Source organism: Zosterops lateralis, assembly GCF_965231275.1.
Source record: "Zosterops lateralis genome assembly, chromosome: 9".
Lineage (NCBI taxonomy): Eukaryota > Metazoa > Chordata > Aves > Passeriformes > Zosteropidae > Zosterops > Zosterops lateralis.
Window position 1 is genome coordinate 6,043,012 of NC_139769.1, and position 24,670 is coordinate 6,067,681.

The 24,670-nt window shown below is 42.3% G+C and overlaps 1 protein-coding gene across 1 annotated transcript in view; it reads left to right on the forward strand.

Annotated features, from left to right (window-relative positions):
* Positions 1–2,887: 2,887 nt before the first annotated feature.
* Positions 2,888–24,670, forward strand: part of RAB3B (RAB3B, member RAS oncogene family) — a 50,339-nt gene continuing 28,556 nt past the window's right edge. Inside the window, exons 1-2 of the mRNA XM_083867969.1 lie at positions 2,888–2,945; positions 13,001–13,228. Of these exons, the coding sequence (XP_083724095.1) occupies positions 13,001–13,228 (228 nt within the window). The 5' untranslated portion in view covers positions 2,888–2,945. The remainder of the gene's footprint in view (positions 2,946–13,000; positions 13,229–24,670) is intronic.

The window sequence follows — 24,670 nt, forward strand, 5'->3', positions numbered from 1 at the left end:
GATGTTCTGCAGAAATATTAATTGATAAGGACTGCAGATGTTCTCTCTGCTTTTTGAGAGTGCTTCAGGTCACAACACAACATGCTGTGCATAAAAGAAGCTGCACTGGCAGCACAGTCAAATTTGGATATCACTTCACTGTGCTGTTTCTGATATTATGAACAGTGTTCAAAGAGCCATTTGTGAGGATTTGGGTGCATTATCCCTAAACGTTAAAGGGAATGAAAGTCACACACATCCTGGGGACACAGCATGGGCCTTACATGCTCTTTATCTCTCACTGAAATGGAGAAGCACCTGGGTGAGTACTGCCTATTCAAACAAGGAGGATTTTGTTTGTGGGTGTCCTGTTTTTACCTGGCTCCCCTGGACAACAGCTGACTTAACTGTTTTGGTGCTGCTCTTGCTTTAAGAATAAATAAATCAATACATAAATTGATAAATTAATTTTTTTCAATTCCCTTTTTAGAAAAGATTAATTTTTTTTCTTCAGATCAATTGCGCTGTGTAAGGATGCAGTGCTTTGAATTAAAAATGTTGAGAGAGTAGTAGAGTATGTATGCTGTGCTTGATAAATGTGCTCTCATGACTGCTGTGAGAGTGAGATAGATCCACATGTCAGAAAACAAGATAAAGCACAGCATCTGCTCTTCCACCTCCGTGTGCTTGTGGGAGTTCTTTCCTGTTTCCTTATTTCCCCATCTATAAATCTAAAATAACAAAGACCTCCCCCACTGGAAGTGGTGTCAGCAATTCATGACCATACAACATTAAAATCTGGAAGGGAAATGCACTAGGAGAGCATAAAATATTCACTCCATAAATTTTAGAAACGTATCTAAACAAGGTGATAGACAGCAAAAATTACTACATTTTCTCCTGTCTCCTAATTACCTGGATGCCTGCCTTCTCTTGGTTATCCCTGACTAATAAAGGGCTTGTAGGTAAACTCTGGGGTTTCAGGGGTGGCCTGAAACCTGGAAAAGCCTTTGGGAATTAGGATTGAACAGTGGGTCTGCACTTCTGGCTGTGGTTATGGGGTGTCAAAGCAGGTGATCACTACCAGATGCCCAAGTGAGCCTCAGCCATGACATGTCCTTTGTATCAAAGGTGCAGGTATGTGCCTATGACCACTGTCATTCTGTGCTTTATAGGGCTGTGGGATCACAATGGTTCTATAGACTGAGCATCAGTCAGCAGACTGAGAGAAGAACTCTACCCATGTTGGGTTGACAAGAAGCCAGGCTTTGGCAGAGGCAGAGATCACCTATCCCAGAGCAACAAGAGGATTACAAGGAGCTAGAAAGACTTTTTTAGGTGTCAAGCTGCTAGACTGTCTTTGAAATTCTTGTTGTAATGACCTTGGGATTTTGTTATGCTGTTGATGATTTCTAGTTGCCTACACAAAGCTGATACTTCGCTTATGGCTTAAATCAGGGCCTGGCTTATTTAAAAGTAGCTTTAGTTGGGGTTTTGATGGCAAATATTCATTTTCATTCTAGATGAGGGTAGAAAATTACTCTGATGTTGAGTAGAATTGTCCACCTGGAAATAGGTCTGACTTGAGTAAAATGGAGAAGCTGTTTGGCATCTCTGATCTGCAGAGAGAAGAGGTGCTCCTTAAAGCTGCTCAGCATCTCTCCTGTGATTGTTCCTAAAATGCTCACCTTAGCTATATGCTAAGTCATGTATTATACTATTGTGCTCCCTGGATTTTCTACATTCTCATGATACTGGTAACTATCAACTGCCCTGGACAAAATGTAGCTACAAATCAACTGTCAAGACTCCTTCAAAGTGGCTGAACTATTATAAAGCCCAAGCTGCTCCAAGGGCTGGTTGACCTACGAGCCAGCCCAAAGACCACCAAGGATCAGAGCTGAGGATCAGATGCTGAACATCACCAGATGAGCAAAAAGCTTTTGCAAATGGACAAAATAATTCCTGTGCTGTGTGGGCAGTGTCCAAACCGAGTCAAAGTGCTGCACATCAAACAAATGACACAATGAGACTGAGGAGAAAGCAGCAGTGCTCTGGAGGACGTAGCAGGGTGAAGAGACATCTGGACCCCCAAGTTTTAGGGTTTTGAGTTCAGAAGAAGACAGAAGAAGACAGAAACCCTACAAATTCAGCACCTTTAAGCACCTCCTGCTCTGGCCTCCCCTCACAAGGAGCCTCTCATGGGGCACAACAAGACCTTGTGTTTGCACTGAGGCACTTGATTAAATCCTCCCATCTTTGCTGGTTGTTAGGGAAGCACCTTCTTAGTTATGTCACACATGTTTAATGTGTTTTAAAAACCCCGGTATTTTGTTCATTCTCTCTAGGGCATCATCTCTAAAGGCTACTTTGGTTTCCTGGAAAGGAACAGACCACAGTCAGATCTCTCTGGGGTCTAAAGGGTTTTGAAAGCTAAGAGGGTCCACCACAGCCTCAATTTTTGTCTTTTCACAGCAGAAACGTAGCGCCTGATGCCACAGCGGCCATCACTAAGCTTCAGAGTTAACAGCGCTACAGACGAGAACCCCAGCCCGTGCGGAAAGTGCGGTAAGAACGGCAAGTTTGGGCTGCACCCCGAACACTTTCCCTGCCCGCGGGGGCTGCGGGCGCTCCTGAGGCGATTCCCCTTCCCGCGCTCCCCGCGCGCCCCCGCCCCGCCCCGCCCGCTCCGCCCCCGGGGCCGCCCCAGGTGCGGGCAGGGGCGCGGCTCCCGCCACGCGAGCAGCGGGACCGCTCGGCTCGGCTCGGCTCGGGTTCGGCTCGGCTCAGCTCGGGACCGCTCGGCTCGGGTTCGGCTCGGCTCGGGTTCGGCTCGGCTCGGCTCGGGACCGCTCGGCTCGGCTCGGCTCGGGACCGCCCGACTCGGTTTGCTTCGGCTCGGCTCCGGTTCGGCTCGGCTCCGGTTCGGCTCGGCTCAGCTCGGCGCCGCCGCTCCTCCGCCTCAGGTAAGAGCCGAGCCGAGCCCCCTCTGAGGGGACGCCTCCCGCGCCGTCGGGGCCGCTTCCCCTCGCAGGTGGCGGGGAGCGGGCTGGCGATGTTCCGCGCTCACCGGGACCCACAAACTCTTCCTGCCCTCCTGGCACGGAGTGTCGGGGCTGTCCCCGGGCTCCGCGGGGCGGGAAGCAGAAGGTGCCCGGCGGGTGAGCGCCGGTGTGTGCTCCGCGCCTCGAGGTGTAACGGGCAGCCCTCGGGAGCGGCGGGGCGGAGAGGGCGACAGCAGTTCCATCTCTAAAATAAACATTTCCCAGCGATATAATATCGCCTTATCTCCAAAACACCCTGAGCCTGGCGGGGTGGGGAGGGGGGAGAGCGGGGCCTTCCCGGCTGTTCTCCAGCTGGTGCGTGACCCGCCCGTTCCCGGCACCGCGGGCAGGGCCCGGCTCGGGGCGGGGGGACAGGTGACAACAACAACCCGAGTGCCCGGCGGCGGAGCCCTGCCGGGAAACGGGGCACCCGCCGGTGTCCTGGCTGCTCGGGGCAGGGCAGGGACCCGCTGCCGGACCGCCCAGCCCTCCCCGGCTGTCACCGCAGAGCAGGAGGAGCGGACCTGCCCCTAACCCTCACTGCTCTCACAGCCCCGGGCAGCGACCCCGCCGCGCCCAGCCAAACGGATCCATCTCCTGGTTCACTTCATAAAAAGTATAAACTCTCCAGTTTGTCCGGTTTATACCACAAAACGCGTGTGCTGTTATTTTTGCCGTGCATTCTCGGGACCACGCGTTGGTTTTTCCCCGCTCCCGGCAGTGCGGTGGATGAGCGCGGTAACATCAGTCCCGGCACCGGCACCTTTTTGTGGCTCCTCCACCTTTTTGCCTCCTGGGGTTCTGTCTCCACGCTGTCCTTTCCTTCTTACGTGTTGTGTGCTTGTGCAGTTGTGCATCAGGTTGATCTGACCTAAATTAAGTGTAACTTGTCAAAAAAAAAAAAAAAAAAAAAAAAGGCGGGGGGGGTTTGGTAATTTTAACGTGGATTTTTCCCATGTCCTGAGAAAATATAAGAGCGTGGTCTCAGAATATGTTTCTGTGAAATTCTTTGGTGGTGCATCTGGTTTTGACTTCTCCCGCTTTGTTTTCTCATCACTTATTCCTGACCCCAGTGCTGCACTCTCAGTTGTGCAAATAATAGTTTACAGAGCTTCAGAGTTGCCTGGGTTAGCTCTGGGTCCAGATAACATTCTTTTGTGAACGTTTCTTTTTTTTCCCCTCCAAAGGTAAAAATGTCACTGGAACTATAATTTTGACCTGTGTGTAACTGTGCTCAGATCATGGGCACACTGGTATTGGGTTATAGAGAGTACAAAATTGAATGGAAGTGTGTAACTAAAAGGCTTTTGTGTCCTGTTATTTATGCTTGCTATCCTGGAGGTGGTCGTAGATGCATTTATTGGGACTTCACTGCCTTCAGGACAGTTTTATCAGAACAATTTATAGTATAAGTCAGAAGAGAGTCAAACAAACCAAATTAAAATCAAGCTTCCTTTGCAATTTTGGCAAAATCTTGATACTCTCTTTGCAAACCCAATACATTTTCAGGTGATAAAGTGAGAAAAGACCTATCAGCTTTAGCTTTTAATAGCAGCAGTTCTTGTGTGCAGCAAAGCAATGCATTTAATATTTGTTAACATGATGGTTGTCATGTAGTAGTTATGTTAGCTGCGTAGAGATCCTTTTTCCTACCTTCATTTTCATATGTTTTCATGCAGCTCCAGATTAAAATGTGCAGGTCACAGCATCACAGTTCAGGGTTGTAGTGCCAGGGAAGGGTTCTCATGTCCACTTGTCCCTCCCCAGTAGGTACATTTCTATTCTTTGTTACTGGTTGGGGGTTTTTTTGTGGCAGTTCTAAATGGCTGACCCTGAGAAATGCCCTGAACTGGTCATTTCAGGTATGCTTTTTGCTGTAAAAATATATCTTGTGCTTCAGGTTCTGCATATTTAGCAAGCTCCTGGAAATGTGTGCTTAGCTTAGTGCAGTAGTGTTTGATATTTGAAATAAGCAATAAGATTTAGGTTTGGAAGTATTAGCTCATTAAAAAACGGGAAGTGTGAGGGTGCTCATTGTAATCCCAGTTAGCAGGTGGCTTACTTTGCAGCATGGGAGAACATCATAGCACAGAGAAATGAATTAACTTATTCATCACGGATTTTCTGCTTGGAAGAGGAGGATAAAAGGCAGCAAATTAGACTTCTGCACTGCAGAGGCATCCTGAGCTGGCCCCGTCTCTGTGTGATTCTGGTTTGCAGATGGTTTCTTTAAGACAATTCCAATCTCTGGTCACTTGATTAGGTGAGGACAGCAGCTTGTTTTTACCTATAAGTGAAAGGTTTTAGACCCAGTGATGCAAAAAAAAAAAAAAAATCTGTAACTGCCTCCTGCTCATTGGTGGAGGGATATTTACCTGAATCTGCAAGTGGCCTCACTCTAGCTCTAGATAGGGTGAGTGCCATCATATGCCTGAACTTCCCTTATCTTCCACCACCATGGGAGGGCACAGACAGGGCTTTCTCCATGGGGAGCTGTATCCCAGGGCAGAAGGTGGCTGTGCCCTGCCTTCCAACTGGGGAAGGATCAGCAGGGACTCACACGTGTCTTGTAACAGAGCTGGCACAGATCCATCTCGCGTGTTGCTCTGGGTGCTTTTATGTCACTGCTACTTCAGTGTATGTGGCAGTGAGGTGCTGGGAAGTACTTCAGTGTCACCAGTTCCTTCCTGAGAAAGAGAGGCAGAGCTGCAAGGCTGGAGATCCGACGAGGAGGGGACCGAATTCCGGATTTCTGTTGTGTTTGTGACAGGAAGGAAGGGCTTTGAAGATGGTGAGTTTTGTAACAGCCATCAGCCTCGTCAGTGTGCACTGTTCTCTGGGACAGGGCTGCATTTGGAAGAGCCTCAGGTTGCAGTTCTGTAGACCTGGAAATTGGCTGCCTCTGGAATTCCAAAATTCAACAGAATATTCAGAGAATTGTGGAAATATCTGCAGCCACTCTTTAGGGCATAGGGAAGACACAAATCCCCTATTCCTTGCATCCTTTGCTGGGTTCAGTTAGTGGGTCCCCTTTACTAGGGGACATTTTTTTACTTCAGTATTTTTCTCTGTATTTTCTGGAGTGGTGTGTTTGCCAACAGCCATGGAACCGTGTGATAGTAAGAGAGTGGCAAACACTCAACGCTCAGAGAAGAGAGTAGAAAAGTGGAAACTTCTATTTCTTTAATTTTTTGTTGTCATAACATTAGAAGGACGAATTCCTCCTTCCTGAGAATTTTATTGTGGCTCTAATATGGACTTTGAGGATGTTGAATGTTGTGCAGGAAATGGGAGAGGCACAACTTGATGTTTGACTAAAAGAAATCTTTCTAACAACAATCAAACCAAATGTGCTTGTAAAATTAGATGGCAAAAAAGTGATACCTGCTGGGTCTTGACTCATGTTTCCACACCCAGTAAGTTCTTAAAAACCCTTTAAAAGCTGTTTTTAAAGCCTGTATTCCCAAATCTAAATGGGTAATGAAAATAAATAACCAGTGATATTGCTTAGAGGTTTTCATCCTTTAGTTGTCATGCATGTACTGAACCTTTTTGTAGCATGTAAAATCCAGAACAAATCCACTGCAAGCATCTTCGCGTGAAGACTTCTGGACTCATTAATAAATTAATTTTATTAAAGATGAAGTGCTCAGGATGAAGAGCTCACTTTTTTAAAGTAATAAACAGATTTTCTGTGTAGAGAGTTGAATTTTTTTTTCTAGATCTTTCAATTGAGTGACATTTAGATGACCCCAAAGTCAAGCTCTGGACAGCACTGAAGAGTGATCCAGAGGCTGTCACAGGGAGCAGCTATTGCAGAGGGCAGGGCTGTGAGACCAGGAGGAAATGTAACCAATACCAAAAAATGTGCAATACTTTGAGCAAGACCAAGCTGCTGTTGTCTTGCCAAGTGAGGTGATTGTTAATTGTGTGGATCCTGAGAAAGGATTTGTCTTTGATCCAAATTCTGGCCCGGGGTAGGTGGCTGCAGCCTGTTATTTACATAAGGTCCGAGTGTGCCCAGGTGTTTTGGCAGTCTCCACAGAGCAAGATAATGTAAGTCAGGATGACAAATGGTGCTGCACCCTGGCTTGCTGGAAAGGAAATGCACCAGACACAAACTTGGCCTTTAGATTGTATCAGCCATGAAAAAGACAACTATGTTCTGTTAAGTTTTTCTGCTCTAAATCTGGAATAATTATTACTTTAAGGCAGATATTTTTGTGCAGATGTGCTGTAAGATGCAGATGTTTCCATGTCCTATTTCAGTTGTCTTTGCAGCATGGCAGACTTTGATCCAGGCTTTGTGCAAAACACTGGTGTGTACAGAGGGATTTCAGCTGCTTCTTGGTTCCGTTTGCTTTGCTGCCTTTCTTCAGGAAATGTCTAATGATTCCTGTCTAAGATTTTCTGTTCACTTGTGAGATTTATCTGGAACTTTAATTTTAGATTAGTAAAGCTAATCTCCCTTTAATAAACTTTAACTGATGGCTTTGAATGTTTGCTGTTATCTTAATATCTGTCACTAACTCAAGCACTTTCTGTTCTCTTTGTACACTACAGGACTTTCCTCTTTACCTTCAGTGGAGGAAGCTCAGAGTTTACACAGCACTGTGTTCCCAGCCTAACCTGCCTACCCCATTATTCCCTTACCTAATATTCTTATTATTCATCTTTATCATAATCATTGTAATCCTTTTGCTTCTACATCGCAGGTTCAACAGTGTGACCACTCTCTTGGTTCATATACTCACAGCAAAGCCTTCATCTCTCTCATGGATTATAGATCTAAATTGGTAACTATCGCTTGCTTGCAATGTTTATTAGCAGATATGTTAATTGCTCATGCTCTGTTTTCTGCTTCTGATAAATCCTTCTTGTAGACCAGCATTATTATTAAAATCTCTAAGGTCATGGCTTTATTTCCTTTATGAGCTTTATCCATACGACAGCACACATTGGCTGTAGAAAAATTCCATTGGTAGAAATCTGGTTCAGAATTGAACTTAATTTCTGAAAAAAACCCCCACTATTTATTTTTCAATGACAGAGCACATAAAGGAGTGAGTTCTTATAATAGAAAATTTACACAGATGTGTAATTTGTGAACTAGAATATTTTTAACTTAGATGCACTTTCTGAGACTTTTCTTGGGAAAAAAACCCCTTTTTTTAAATTGATGTATGAATGCTTTTGAGAACAAGTTTTGTTGCACATTAGTAACACCTCTCATGGGTTACTGTAGAAATACAGAGGAGTGGTTTCACCCCATCCTCTCATCTGCCTAATTAAAGAAATGTGTGTTAATGAATGATGATGAAATAGTTAAATCATCACATTTAAATTGTTACTGGTCCTAAATAACTTAAGACAAATATAGGAAATTACAGCTTTGGCTTTAAAAATGAAGCATATTAAAAGATGTTTTTATTCCTAGAACTGCCCAGAGGCTGTAATATAGAGAATACACACATTCATAGCAAGCTGAATTTGCAAATGTGTCTTAGGGTATAGTTTGAAGTATAAGTTGCATCAGTGTCACCAGGTTTCATGGTTAACTGGGGTGACTGACAGCAGAAAAGGAGACTCTTTCCCAAATTCAGACTCCTTTCTCTTACTGTTGTGAGAGAGAATGGGATGTGGAAACAGCATATCTGTGAACACACCCATGTGGTTGCTAATAAAGAGACATGTAACCTTCCAAGGTAATGATTGTATTTCTTGTTTCTTGTCTGTGAGAAGATGAAGAACAGCCCTCCATTAGTTTGTAGCCAAAACCCTAAGGGCTTGCAACACTAAAATTCAACCTTAGCCTTTTTTCCTGGCAATAAATGAATGGTGAGATACATCAGTTGATTTCTAGCCAACACTTAAATTTTTTACTCAAGTTGGCTGTAGGCAAAAAATGTTGCAGAGCAGTGATTCCTGAGAGCAGGAACACTTTGATGTTTTGTGTTCCACTAGAAACCAGTTTGAGTCTTCACCATGATGCTGGTCACAAATTGAGGAGCACAACTGTGTGGATCCATCTGTGTGACACGTTTCAGTGAGCACTAAAAACAGCAAAGGCTGGTCTCCCATGGAAGTGTCTTGGGGCAATAGGCTTTTTTCTTCTAAAATTCATTAGACCAAAATAGAAGCTAAAGACAGGAGAGCCACCTTGGCCTAGGAATGTATTCTTTGGTGGCTAATAAGCTCTGATTAAGATTTTATTGCTTTAGAGCATTTGCAGCATCCTGCACTAATGTGGTTTCTTTGTCTAATAAAAGATGAGCTCACACTGCAGGCTTTTTCCTCAACAGGGAAATAATAAGGTATCTCAGAGCTACAAAACTGCCTATTCCCACAAAACTAGTTGGAAGTGGCTGTGTTTGAGACCTTGCTGCCATTGCTAATGCACTTGAGGAAAAAAGATTGTCAATATTAGTGTGCTTTTAGCTACAAAAAAGAGGGCTACCCAGTAAAGAACTAAATGATGCAAGGTCTCATGCTAAAGTGTTTTCAAGGACCATCTGATTGGCAGCCTTTCCCTCTCCTGTGTAATGGGTTCTATGTCCTGTAGCAAAATCTTTCCTGTATAGGTTTTTTATTGAGAATTATTCCAAGACAGTAAAAATGGAAACAGTCACGAGACTCTCCTTTGGCCAGCTGTATTTGACCTGGTCTCCTGTAACAGAGCTCTCCTTGAGCTGTGTGTTTGTGTGGAACAGCAGAGATGCTGCTCTGTTTGGAGCCATCCTAAAAGAGCATCAGTGGCTGTGTGCCCAGGGAGCAGGGGTTACACTGCCAGCTAAATGGCCTTGGACCAAGGAGGGAGCACAATCCCCTGGGAGCAATGGCTGTGTGAGCCTTCAGGTGATTTGGGCAGGAGCTGCCTCACCTCAGTGTGTTGTCTCCATTTCCCTCTGCTGCAGAATCTCCTCCAGGTGCAGAGGGCCTGCAGGAGATGTGATTTTGTGGACCTTTCTCTCAGTAGCATAGCAACTGCCACCACTTCCCACTGCTCTGTCCCCTCTGCTTGGTTCCCTCAGCCATGCAGGATCAGGAACTGAACCAACTTTACAAACAGCCCTGCAAAACAGGAGAAGCTGTAGGAGGATTTATTTTTAACTAGGATTTCTTTGTTCTCTGAACCACCTCTCTGCAGGGTCCTCAGGGCTGACATGACTAGGGAGGGCTTGGAGCAGCAGTGAGACAACAGGTGGGGAAGAGAAAGGGAGGGGGGGAGGACCAGGAGAAAGGTCTGGGTGTTTTCTGGCTTTGGGATTCAAGCACAAATTCAGGGACAGCCCTGTGAACACTTCCAGCCCAACTGCTGGTGGAGCACACCTTCAGTAATGATCTGCCATCAGAAGGATAATCAGAAATTAGTATGAAACTCCTTTCAGTTTCACTCTGTTCACTAGAGGGGAAAGAGAAAAGTCAAATTTAAGCAAGGGGATGGAGTTTTCTTTAAAATTTTTGTGCTCTGACTGCCTCTGGTGATTCAAGGTGCTGACCTGCAACATCTTCAGCCAGCACAGAGGCCAGCCAGGGTTGTGCTTCTATGACAACAGCCCCACGTTCTGGGCAAGTAGCATTTGATCTTATTCTCTGTGTTGTGCTTTTAACAAAGCTGCTCGAGCCGGCCACATTCTGTAATTGCTTTTTCAGCTGAGATCTGAAAGTCGCATTTGTACAATTCTGATTAGAGCAATCTAGCAGGGTTAATAGAGGCAGCAGTGTTTCAGTTAAAAGATCAGCTTGGAGTGTGTGGATGGGTCCTGGGAATGCAGGGGTAGAAAGAAGATACTGATTCCTCTATGATTAGTGCAATACATCTTTCTTAAAGGTCTGCCTCTGAATCTTTAAAAGACCAGGCTTCAAGTGATTAGGGTTTCTCACTATTTCAAGCCTCTGTGTGTGGAATGGAGAAGTAGAGATTTAATTTTTTTTTTTCTTCTTTAGCAAAGGCCTAAGTGTTGTCAATGGCATTTGTGGAGGGTATAATGTGTATGAAGAAGACAAATTACTCAATAGAGAATAGAGAATTTTCTGTTGTCCAGTGTGGTGGTGGTACAAATCAACTAATCACCTGATTAGTTGTAATTTTTGCAGCTGAGATTTCTCAGGATAAGGAGGCAGTGAGTGCATTGGCCTGAGTGTCTGAATGGAAGTCAGTCAGATGTTAAATTCTTCATTTTAGAAATTCCTGCTGTGAACCACAGCACATGGGTAGAAGAGCTGTTTTCTGACACACTAATGAGTAGAAAATTTGTGCTTGTGTTTTCTGGAGTGCTTGCAAAGGACTGTAGTCTGACTGAAGAGCAGCTGAAGTTTAGAAGACAGTGTATCAGAATTGTGCTGTATGCTAAAGAGAAATACTTGTAGGAAGATTTTAATGCATTCAGTGCAGCTGTTCACTATTGAGCTACTGATAAATTTCAGAAACTGCCCTTGTAAATGCAGTCTGTGAAGGAAATGTCTGCTGCACCAGCCCTTTTCTGTGTGGGAAAGTTGCATATGTTTAATCTGAGATAAACTGTTGTGAATATTGTACTGAAGTTCAAACTGGGTTGCTTTTGGTTTGTTTCCCCTCTGTTGGAAGTTTGAGTTAAGTTATCATCCATATTTAAACTGCCTTGAGACAGCATTTTGGTTTATAGTTGGGAATTTTGAACTGTTGGTTTTAATTTTGTTTGGTTTTGTGGGATGGTGTTGTTTTCCTGGGTTATTTTTTTAGTGAATGAGTGAAGTCCTGTGTGCAGGTGAGACTTGCTAAGAGGGAAGGTATTTGGGCATGTGCTGAGAGTAGACAGGGGAGTGAGTTTTGTTCCCAAATGTGCCTATGAATTTGAGTTGAGGAGAAAACTTCTGTGGATGCTGGGTGAAGGAGAGACTTCTGTCACTGCTCAGTGCCTTCTGACTCTGCACAGGGTAACCCAGGCCCTGGTTTGGATGAGTAGTTGTTAATTAGACCTGTGCTGTCATTGCTCCAGTTTGCCAGCCCTGTGACTGGCTATAAGGAGCCAAGACATTTGTTTATTTGATGTGTGGTAGTTTCAAACAGCATGAGAGATTAAAAGTGTGGTATATCTGTTAAAAGGTAAAGTTTCTTTTTCCTCCTCTGTAGTAATTTGGTTTGTGTAGTTGTGTTCTGTACAACCAGAGATGAAAAGTCAAGAGTCTTACCTCCTTCCACCAAGTGTCTGAGCTGCACACATTAGAGCACCCAGGGCTGCTCATGGCCCTTAATGATTCATATTCTGCTGTTGTTTCTTTTGTTTCTGAATCTAAAAGGGATAATTTATCCATTCCAAATGCTGTCTGCACCCCCACTGAGCCCTCACATTTTATACAGTGCTGTTTATTCCAATTGCAGTCTTAGGAGTAGATAGGTATTGGATGGATTCAAAGTTTCTAGCTGAAATTCCTGTTTTTCTCATCTTTTCCCATTGCTTTTTTCTTCTTTTGTATATGTTGAGGATGAAACTTTTGTAAGGATAAAATGGTGGTGGTGCACGCACTAGAAATGCAGTTTTTCCATAGAAGTGGTAAAAACAATTATTTAGGTTTATTTACCTTGGAGGCTGCTTGATGAGTTGCATGGTTGGATGCACTGTCAAAGATTTTAGTTCTTGGTTGCAGTTTATTGGAGCAACAGAAGTGGCACCCTGCCACTGGAGTAAAGAATGCTGTTTCCCCATGAGTATTTGAACAATCTGCAGTAGCCATCTGTTATTCTGTTCAACACAAAGCAGTGCAACAGGTGTTATTTCTTGGGTTTGGAAGTCTTACCAGCATGAGTGAACACTAAACATTTAAAGGCAAGATTTAAGAGAAGATTGCAGAGTGTGCTCCTCTTTAGTCAGCAGATATAGTGGTTATGACATGAGAAAGTGGAGAGATAACCTAAACATATGGTACACAGTTAAGGAAAACAAATGCTGAACTGCTCTTAAATCTGTTCTTTTTTTCCGTGTTTGTCATTTTCTTAGATGGCTTCAGTAACCGATGCCAGATTCAGGCAGAAAGATACTTCAGACCAAAATTTTGATTACATGTTCAAGCTCCTGATCATTGGCAACAGCAGCGTGGGTAAAACATCCTTCCTCTTCAGATACGCCGACGACACCTTCACCCCGGCCTTCGTCAGCACCGTGGGCATCGACTTCAAGGTCAAAACAGTTTACAGGAATGACAAGAGGGTCAAGCTGCAGATTTGGGTAAGTGCCAGCATTTTCAAAAATTTATATTAATCCCAGCAAAGGTGTGATGGTAAAAAAACCAGCTTGTTTGGAAGTGGATTTTTGGGTTGGTGTAGATTTTGGTTGTTCGTAAGTTCCGTGTGGATGGACCTTTGTGTCCCTGCAGCAAACTGAGGGAGTTCTCTTTGTGTTACTGTCTCACTCAGCTGGTGAGGATCCTGATGTGGGCTAAGCAGCTGCTCTACACTTGAGTGAGCTCTACACACAACTCATACTATCATTTTATGGTCTCTACATAAGATACTTGTGTCTTCCTGTAACTCATGTACCTGCTCAACAGCCTGTTTCTACCCAATTTCTGTCTCATCTAAGAGTTCAACTTTCTAATCGATCTACATACACTTGATAATTCTTTAATAATTGCATTTAAATGTAAAATTACAGTAATCTGGGGTTTTTATTTATTGTGGTGATCTTGAATACTGAGAATCTAAAATGAGATGCTTTTTTTGTACTACAACTACATGATTCATTTTATTTCTGTGTTGCTGGGTACGATGTACAACAAATTATTTAATAAAAGATCCTTTTCATGTTGTAAAATCCTGATGTTGAAACTAAGGTAGGTCACCTGATATGAAATTTCTTGATTTAATTTAGGGTTTTGGCAATAAAAATGTTTTACTTCAGGCCCCATAAGCAATTAAAGGTGGTTTCCATTTAGTTGGTTTTTCTGAATTTTGGAACATGAAATTTTCTAAGAATCTGTATAAAAGCAAGACAGAAAACACCATAAAATATTAGAGTTTTTTTTTTTTTTCAAAGATAGTATGATTAAAGTGAATTAAGCAATAATCTTAATTAAATCTGTTAGAGGGCTTTGGGGCAAAAAGGGCTTTAATAACCTTAAACTTCTTATGAAAAGAGATGTCAGGTGGATTCCTCAGAGGGTGCTATCCTATAGGACTTGTAATATTGGAGTTACCAACAACACTGTTGATTTAACATTTATTTTTAATAAAAGGTACACCTAAGTGTTGGACAGTTTCCAGAGTAACTTGTGTTCTGTTCTTCTCTCTTTTTGCATGGAACCCTGACATGAGTCATGATTCAAGGACCTTAACAAAAACACTGTGTGCCTCTATCAAAACCACAGTGTTTGAACTTGTTTGTCTCTCTGCCTGAGATTATTTTTTTCATTTCAATGTATTCTCCAGGCTACATGATGAAATAGTGGGGTCCATTAGCACAGCAAAACTATGGGTTTTTATGTGTAAGAAGAAAGAGTTTTCATACCAACCTGTCTTCCAATTACTTTTTAAAATAATTTACAGCTGCTGTTGAGATTCTGGGAGTGTGAGGAGCTCTGTGGCTCCATTGAACCCTTTGCTCTGACTTACAATTTTCCAGTTATGTTGACATTTTTTTCAATTATGCTCCTGTTAAGCTTGGCATTAAGCCTTATCTGAATCAGGTTTAATGTGAAGGTTTTAAATGAAGAAGGAGAAGGTACAAGTGTTTGACTTAACCACTTCAAATACTTTTCTAATATCCAGAGAAAAGCACTTCTAGGAACCTCTGGTGTTCTCTTCTCCACAGAGCCAGGGTTTTTTCAGTTCAGGGCTGCTCGTGGAGCTTTGAAGTGAGCTCAGCTGTGGCAGACTGGAGGTGCTCAAGGGCTGTGCCAAATAACCTTGTTCTGTGTTCTGCAAGTCTCAAGGTGAGAGGGAAGTTATTACTGCTGTGCTGTGATCCAGAGAGATCTGTGACCATTGGGACTTTCTTTACATTGCCTGTTGCCTGTGTTGGACAGGAGAGCAGAATTTGGGTGCAGGACCAGCTGCAAAGAGTTCCTTGTGTTGTCTTAAAGCTCAGAAAATTTCACCCCCCTCGAAGGGCTGAGCAGCTGCAGGTGCAGACTGACAGCTGTGTCAGGAAATGTCTCTCTGGCCTGACTCCTGGTTTCGTTTCTCCAGCAGAAGTTGATGAGCATTTTAAAGCCAGGGATCTTGAATTTGTGTTTGTGCTGAGTTTGAGGAAGCCTGTATTTTGTGAATCAGGATTTGACAAGCTGTCACATGGAACCATCAGGAGAGAGTGCTCCTCTGTTTGATTTTGGTGTCGTCAGTGGGGCTCTTGCTTTGTTGACATTAACGCCTCAATCACCCAAATTGATATTTTAATAATCAGTTGTGCTTGTGACTAAGCAGTCTGGGAAATGATCTGCTTTGAAAAGACTTGAAAGGAATAGCTCTTTAGCTTGAGAGGAATGGGACACAGCAAAGATATTCATGATGTTTTTAAGGTGGAATGACAGCACTGCTGCTGCATATGGAAACAGTAAAATGGTTCAGAGAGGGGTTTAGGAAATAATATTTTGTAGGCTTTTCCCCCCCTTGCTTTAAAGAACTCCAAGATCAGTTGACCGTGTTTTAATTTCAAATTTTTTTTTTCTTGTTTAGGAATAGCGGTGTTGTGTTAATAGAATAAATTAACTTTATTGAGAACATTGATTTTGTAGTTGGATGAAGCTTAGTAATGTAATATCTAATTAAAAACATTATTTGCATAAATACATTTATATGTTATATAGATATTTACATAACTACATAAACGCAGCTCTTGGATTAGATTTTTTTATGCCACTGCCATCTGTAATAATATTTTCATATAAAGCATCTTCCTTATGATTGGGTTGTAAGAAGCCAATTTATAATATCTCTCTGCATTTCTTGACCAAGTTTTATATTCCCAGAGTTGCTAATTACTGTTTACTGGAGGAAAACTATTATATTTTCAGCTAGGTATGTTTTTTTTATTATAAATATATCTCAAAGGTAACATTATTATATTTTTAGCAAATGCAAACAGTTAATACTTAATGCAGAGTCGAGGTTGCCTAGCAGCTAGAGAGGGCCACTTTGTCCAGATCCAGATGGAAGCAGGGTGAATGAATAAAAGTGATTTCAGTTTTAGGTAAGAGCAAGGTGAGGTTTCTTTTTCTGCCTTCTGTGCATTTGTGTGTCTATTGCTGGTGAGGAATAATGGTGGTGAAAGTGACAGCAGAACTCTGAGCAATGTGGCATCGAGGGGAGCTGCTGAGGGGCAGCCTCTGGCCCTTTGTGCTGGCCCAGCCTGGGTTCATTACTTGAGTTCTTTGCACAGTCACATAAATTACCTGATGGAAAATCGTTGGCAGGGTTCAGCCCCAAACACTTGCACACCACCCAATACATACTTTGTGTGGGGAATTTGATTACATTTCCATTAAATTTTCATACAGCACCCTACACAAGGGACTCTCAACATTGATGTGATTAATAATAAACATCACTAAATACAGGGTTTGGCAGCTGGTGTTACAGTTGAAACTACTTTAAACTTGTAAAAAGCAACAGAGATTAAATTTAACTTCAGGTTAAAAGGCAGAAAGGCTGTGATGTTCAGACAGAGGCAGCATATTTAGACTGCATAAAATTTTTCTTTTGAGGAGCTGTTTATTGGAATTAAACTGCTAGGATGAAGATTTTTTTCCTTCTCATTAAAAAAAAAAGTCTCTGTGGCTTAACTGCTGAAACCTGTTGAGATGTGAGATTAGCTGTAGTGGATGTCTGAAATGTGTTACAGCTCTCAGGCACAGCTGGGGAGAGGGTACAAAGCAACATTGCTTGGGGTTTTTTGGATCTTTAAAACCAGAAATATGACAACTGCTAATTATATTGAGTGGCAGTTACCACTACAAAACAGAAAAGTGTAAACCAAAATAACTCCCCTGCTGTGTTGCTGTCCAGAAGGCAAATACACAATGTTTTAAAAAGCTTTTTGTATCAGGCACGATACATTTTGGATGACAAGATGATCTTGAACAGCTCACCTCTTAGGGAAGGGATTCAAGGAAGTAACAGTGGCAACTGAGGTTTTTGGTTTGTTGTTTTTTTTTCATTTACAGGAGGTAAAATTAGAACACCATCATATTTGATTGTAAATTTTAATGTTAATTGCACACTTAACCAAAAGCTAATTATGCATTTCAGATGAGAGAGTCATCTATTCCCAAGGCATCCTATTCCTGTCATGGTTTTACTAAGTTCCTTGCAAGCACTGACTTCAGGCTTGAATGCTTCCACAAAACTTGTTTCTAAAAAAGGAGATAATAAGGTTCAGTAATTAAATGTATAGATGTGATAGTGATGGGTGTCTCTAAAGCACTAATGGGCCTGATTCTGCTTTTATAGACTCACAGTTGTTGTGAAATCCTCTGATTTGCTGTTTAGATGAGGAACTAAATTGGAGAAATTCATGATAGTGAAAAGAACACGTTGATCCTTGTAAAGAGAGTCAAGAATTACATTTTATTTGCAGCATAAAGGATTTACTGGGTCCCAGGAATGAAAATCATTGTGGGTGAGTGGATGTAAAGCACTGCTTCTCATGCTAAAATACAATGCAGAATATTTGACTGGAGAAGAGATGCAATATCAGTGTCTGTAATTCAATTCCAAGGTCTTGATTATATCTCAAGTAGTAATACTTCTGCTTTGAGAAGAACTTGGTGCTCATGCCACTCTGAATGGGCTTTAAGATTAGAGTTTCAAGGGTGGTACAAAGGAGAAATAACAACTTGACAAATAAGACCTTGATGGGTCAGTTACCCCACTCACTACTGAATTATTGAACATCCTAAGCTTGCTGAGCAGGACATTGCTGTGTTTGCAGTCAAACAGTTGACATGGAGGGTTTATTTCTGTTCATAGTTAATCATCTCAATCTCATTGTTATCTCATTATAACTGCATTACAATGAAGGCCAAATTCAACTTCAGTCTAAGCTCTGATACCACTGCAGTTATCCCTGCTGACAATACTGGATTTGCTCTCACTGCAGGTGTAGTATCTCTCTTTCTCTTTGTGCTCCATCTTTGCAGAGTTACTGGGTTACTGGGCCCTTGGAGGCCCAGTACAATTGTTTTGTACAATTCAGTAAAATGAAACGTGTTGTGTTCAGAGGTGCCAGGCTGTATCCAGGGGCAGTGTCGAGTATGTACTTGTTGATAAAGAGCTGTTGGTAGTTCAAAGGTTTGGACCTTTCCTAGAGAAAATGAACTGATGCTGACTGTTTGTCCAGTAGAGGAAAAGCTGTGCATGGGAAATTTCAAGGGAAATTATTCACTTGACGTAGTGAGGCAGTTAAGGTTTGAGAAGACAAATGAATTGCTGGCCTCCAGATGTTTTGCATTTAATGCTTTGTTACCAGACATCCAGAATAGATATTTTGTGTTTTTTATAAGGTCTTAGACTCGTGTGCCTCAAAACCTTTTCCTGTTGTCCTTGTCTCATCAAAATCACTCTTATTATGATTTTATTTCACTGTTTTCTCTTCTCCATAATGACTGGGTATATTCTATATTTAAATATGCTGGGTGGCACTGTGATCCATTATGAGATAACACAGTGGGTGGAATTTATGAGTTCTCATAGTGTTTGTCTCAAGTGAGCATGTACTTAAAGTGTGTCATATTTGGTCAGATGAGAAAATATAACTACTGTGCTTACTCACATTTATAACTTTCATACATTGTTTTGTCTACTGCAGTGTCATGTTTATGTAACACTTGAGTATTAGAATGGCTGATTTTAGAAACAAAAAAAGGAATTCAAGCCCCCCAAATGTTTTTCAGGTGTGAAGAATTGTACCCTATAGCACAGCTGTAGTACCTAGGAATTTAGCAGCATGAACTTTATGATTAATTTTCTGTTGTCCAGCTGTTCAACATCATCCTGATTCATTTAACAGCATGAACTTGAGCTCCCAGAGATAAGCACTGATTTTCTCTGTTCTGTTCCATTGGAGGCATTGGACTCTGCAGACAGAAGAAAACATTGGTGAGAAGCACTAGAAACTGGACAAAAAAGCAGCACATTCCTGCAGTGTTGAGAACTGGGAGGCCTATGGTTTGCTGGTTAGGTTCTGTCTGCAGAACAATGTAATGTTTACCAGGTGACACTGAACTCAGCCCAGATTTCTGGTGAGCTGTTCTTCTGCCCATTAAACACTAATGAGAGTGATAAGGTAGGAAACATAAATCCTGCTTGAGGTGAGGTGTATCTTCCAATAGCAGCTTAGCACCTTGTATTTTATGGCCAGGGGCCACTGCAGCCCAAGAGTGTACCCTAACCATCCCAGTGTATCCTTCTCTGCTTCTGCCACAGTCTGGGTTTGCAGCATTGCTGGGATGTTCTTCCATCCAAATGGAGCTGCCAGTCCCAAGTGTCCTGCTCAGCTCACACATGGCATCCTGTGCTCCTGTCATGCACTTGCATCTTGTCTGAAAATTCCACTAGCATTGCCAGTTCTGCTTTGCATCCATTTCTGTGCTAATCAGATACTCACTGCTTCACTACTAATTTGTGTTAGGAACTAAAACAGGAGGTGGCAGGAGTGTTTGAAACTTGAGGGGAGCAGGTGTAAGTGCAGCAGATAAACACTGTGTTATGAGCTGCTGTGCTTCATTAACTGAAGTACCTTCAGTGATATATGACTCAAGTGATTAAACTTTGTATATCGCCCAAAGAAGGCTCGATGGTGGTATTTTCTCAGCCAGATTCTGGCTGGTTTGTTGCTCTGACAGACTGATCCAGACTACAGCAGTGCTAGAGGGTAAAGTCATGGCGAGAGAGCAGCCTGTGTGGATGATCCATGTGTGCACATATGCTCCTGGTGCTACCAGCTTTTACTGTCCCTCTGCTTTCCTTGCAGCCAGAGCAATAAAACAGAACATTCAGGGGACCTGTGCATAAGATGTTTACAAGGCACAACGCTCACCCCACTGCTGTTTTTGCTTTTGCATGTGTTTATTCAGAGCTTCACCTGCTGCTTCCCCTCCGCGGGTCCCTGGGCCGGCGCTGCCGCCGTGGCAGTTGTGAAGTTGCTGCGTGTTCCAGTGCCATGGTAACTGCATCCTGCTCTGCTGGCTGCCAGCGGGCACCCAGCCTGCCCAGTTGTGAGAGGAAGCAAGTGCTCCAAGTGCCAAACTGTGGTAGAGTGGCATGAGTCAGCTTTGATAAGTCCAGGTGAAGTCCTTCACCAAGGACTGCAAGTCTCTTTTTCTTGAGGGAAGAAAGAGGAATAACTCTCATCAAAAGTGTTTTGGATTTTTTTTTTTTTTAACTCTAAAGGGCTAAAAAATGTGTTTTCATTGGAAGTACCACCAAGTGTTAAATTGCTTTCTTGCTCTGCAGTTTAACCTCATGCTGTACACATTTCTGTAAGGCTGTGCTGCTTTTCCTATCGTTTTTCTCTTTGTGTTGTGCATCCTAGCTTGTTCTTGAAGAGGTTAGAGAGCACCTTTGTAAGCACTTTTGCACTAACTGCAAGGTGAGTTCTTGCAGAGTACTGTCATAACAACATTTAAAATCATGGAGTTGTGTCTAAGAGCGAGCAAGTAGAGCTGAGGAAAAGCAAGGAATTCTTGTTTGCTTTTTGCAGAAGAAATACTCTGTGATAAAGCATGCAGGTGCATCACTTAATTACATGGAATAATAACACTGGAAATTTACAGCAAGCAAGGATAATTAAGGAATGCATTTTTCAAGTCTTTCATATACAAGAGTGGATTGATGGGCCATCATGACTTCCATGTTTCTGTTACCCTCTCTTGGCCCTCACTGGGTTGCAGAACCACCAGCACTGTGAGGGCTGGTACTGTGAGAGCAGTGTAGTGAGACACCTGAGGGGAGGTTGTCCGAAAGAAGGAAGGTGGTGCTCAGTGCAGCAGGATGGGGCTTGCAGCAAACCTGGCATAGCTAAAGCACAGCTTCAGCTGACTCTGCTGTGTCCCCTCCACCTCTGGAGTCCTGCCTCTGGCGGGTGAGAGCTTGTGCAGACAACTCCACTGTGCAGTGCTGGAGTGCCCCAAAGGGAGCAAGAGAGTGCAGTGAAAACTGGGGCAAAACTTGTGTAGAACCAAAGGCCAGTGCCTTTAATGAGTACATTAATTACAGTGGAGAACAGCACCAAAGAACAGTGCATAAATGCTGACTTGCAAGCAGCAGGGAATGGCCCTGAGGAGCAATCCCAGGAGGGCTGGAGAGGTGGAATTGCTGTAGCAGAAGTGTCAGTCTGTGTGAACTCCAGGTGGATTCCAGCCTTCCTGGGAGGTGGTTGGTGTCTGGGCTTCCTGAGATGTGAAAGGGGGTATGCATTTGGCAAAGCTCTTCAGCCTGTTTTTACACCCTTCCTCACCAAACCCCTTCCCTAGGCTGTTTTCCTAAGTGTGAGAGTGAAGCACAGAAGGGACTTGAATGGGGTGGTTGATTATGGGAACTCAGAGCTTCACATGAACAGTATTTCTGTACTGATGCTCATTCTGACTGCTGTCATATAATTATGCAACTGCTGCAAATCCATAGCTGTTTAAGGTGCCTTATCCTAGCTAAAATGATCTTCCCTTTTAGAAGAATGCCCTTCATCTTGAAAATAGCATGCAAGAAGAGTGACTACTGCAAAGATATTAAGTGAGGTAAATCTGTGAGAACTGCTTAGTTCCTTTTGAATTTTTGGGGAGTTGGCAGTGTAAGATTAATATTTTTTTTGCACTGGTTAATGATTTTAGGAAAAAGCAAACTCCTGAAAGAGAAGAATCTGCATAAAGTCCTCTTCTGTGATGTACTTGCTACTGTTCTGAGTTGCACATGTCAGAGTAGCATGTTCAAAGCTGTGGCCATAGTTCTGAAGTCTTGGAAATGTTTGAAATTACTTCAGTTTTTCTGCTAGAATTCTGATATAAATATGTATAGGAGCTACTTAGTATTCAAGAGACTACAAGAAATCTAAAAGGAACAAATTCAGTAAAAATACACCATTGTCATGGCAAAACTATGATTTCAATAATCTTTCACCTATATCTGGAGGAGGTCTTGGTCTACGGGATATTTACAGCTTTAACACAAAATTTCACCTGAGTGAGTGGAACTTGCAGAATCTGGCTGAAAGTTGGACACAGCAGCACCTTTACATCAGTGCAACATTGGCTCAAAGTGATGTGTCAGTTCTCCCATCTGCAGCAGGGGCTGTGGGAATCCTCCTTTGCCCACCTGGCTGGGAGACCATGAAGCAGTTGTGTGTCAAAACCTGATGTTGCTAAGTGATGGCAAGGTAGCCACCTGCCTTAGCATTTACAAACCCCCAGTGCTCAAACAGAAGGAAATGAATAGCTTTATTTTCCATTAACTGCATGCAAGGTGTTTATTCACTCTGGTCCTGAAAGTATCAAACATGTGCATTCCTTTTACTCCAGCTGGAATCTTCAGAGTTTTCAAGTCTCTGAAATGGCAGCTGGTTATTCTGCCTGAGAATGCATCCTCCAAGTAATGCTGTATTACCCTATAGCTGTGAGAGACAGTGCAGTCATTTTGATGATTAAAAAAATAGACTTAAAAATATACTTAAAAAAACCTCCCACCCAACCAAAAACCCAATACAAAACCAAATTACTTTTTATTACCTAATATAAAGGCAGAGAAGAGGTGGTATTTGTTTTGTTGGTTATAATGTCAGAATCCATGCAATAGCCTTCTTTATCTTTTCTCTCCTTTTTCTTTTTTTAAACAGCCTATGTGGCCAAGAAGAATTGTAGCATTGATTTCTTTTCTTACTATATTTTTTGTGAAGAAAGCTGAGAATAAATCCAAACTACTCTGGGACTGTTACCAGGAAATAGGAGAAGTAGGAGATCTTTCACTTCTTGTCTACCAATTTTACGGATATTTAAAAAAAATTGATAAAGGTTTAATTGCCCTCATGCCACAGGTGAGTCTGCTGTGTTCTGCTAAAATCTGTCTGCTCAATAAAGTACTTGTTCAAAATAATCTCTCAAAGGGAGATGCTGAGTGACTTTTGCAGCCATGACTCACTGGATCTTCATTTTTTAAATGAAAAGATTCCCAAGACATATTAATTTTAAGATCTCATCTATTAAACTCTTGATTAATAACAGTAAGAGTATTCATTTGACAGTGCGTCAAGGCTTGAGAGATTCATATAACCAGTGTTTTCTCTTCAGAACAGGAGGGATAGTTAATTTTTTTCACAGAGAAGGACTTGGCAAAGACCCAGGCTTGGAACTAGAATCTCTCAGCTGAGAGAATGGAAACTTTCCAGTAGTTGTCTCCCTATGAGGTGCACTCAAGAGTCCAACTCCCCAGATGAATTGGTCTTCCCTTCATCCAGAGGATGTGGAGCACCTCTGTGTGTGCAGAGGAAGGGTCAGGGGTTTTCAGTAACTAAATCTGTACTGGCATCGATGATTACTTCCTATTCCTAAAAAATGAGCTCATTTTGAGTTTTACAGTTCTGCCCAGCACAGGTGGTCCTTTTAGTTTGAACTGGAGCAGTTTCTAGCAGGGCCTTCTGACCCCAGAGAAAGTCTCTTCCAGAGTCAGGAGTGTGCCATGTGTAAAGAAGTGTTCTCTCTTGGGAGTCTTGGTGCCTTGGTTCTCAGCTTTGGCAGTCCCAAAGTGTCACTCAGCTCCCACAGGTAGCTGCAAAATCCTGTAAGTTTAACTTTGCTCTTATGATTGATCTCTTCATTCACTCTGAGTAATGAATGGGACAGAAAATTGTGTTTCTTTGTTTTATTGAGTAATGAAAGAGAAAATTGTGCTTCCTTTACTAAACAACCGTTGCCAAAAATAGTACCTGACTATATTTTATCTGTCTCTTCTTCCTTGCTATTATTTTACTACACTATAAATGCAACCTTTTTTTCCCCTTTGGATTTCTTTCCGTCTTTGTGCCCTGAAGCTGCAAACAGCAAATTTTGTGAGTCATATAAATGTTCTGAGACATCAAATTAAGTAGAAACTGGAGAATGAGTTCTCAAAAGGTTGTGAATGCTGCTGACGTCAATCTCAGATTGAAGTAAGAAAGAAGATATGGTTGGCAGATCCTGTGAGCAGGACTGTAAGCACACTTATGCTAATTCTGTTGTTGGAGGAGAAATTGTGTTTTTATAAACGAAGGCGAGAGTCCCAACTGAAGACTTAACAGGCATCCATCTTAGTAACGAGATGATCTTGAGCTTTCATACTTTATGCTGAAATTTGCCTTCAGCAGATTCAAACGAAATTGCTTGGAAGTGAGTAAAATGAATGGCAGCATGCTTTCTGCTTTTTCAGCTTGTAATATAATTCAGTTTTCCAACTCCACTTCTGCAGAATTCTTCCTTCAAAGTGACATTGCAAAGTATGGTTTCCTAATGAACAGAAGACTGTGATGAACCTATTTAGAGATTTTTCTTGACTGTCTCTGGCAGAGAAGAGAATTTTGAAAGTAGCAAGGAGTCATGAAAGTCAATATGTCTTTTGAATTGTTTTGATAACATGAAACATTAATCTTGTAGAAAGCTGTTAGTAATACTGTTTTTGAAGTTAAATGCATGCAGATTGCATATCCAAACTGATT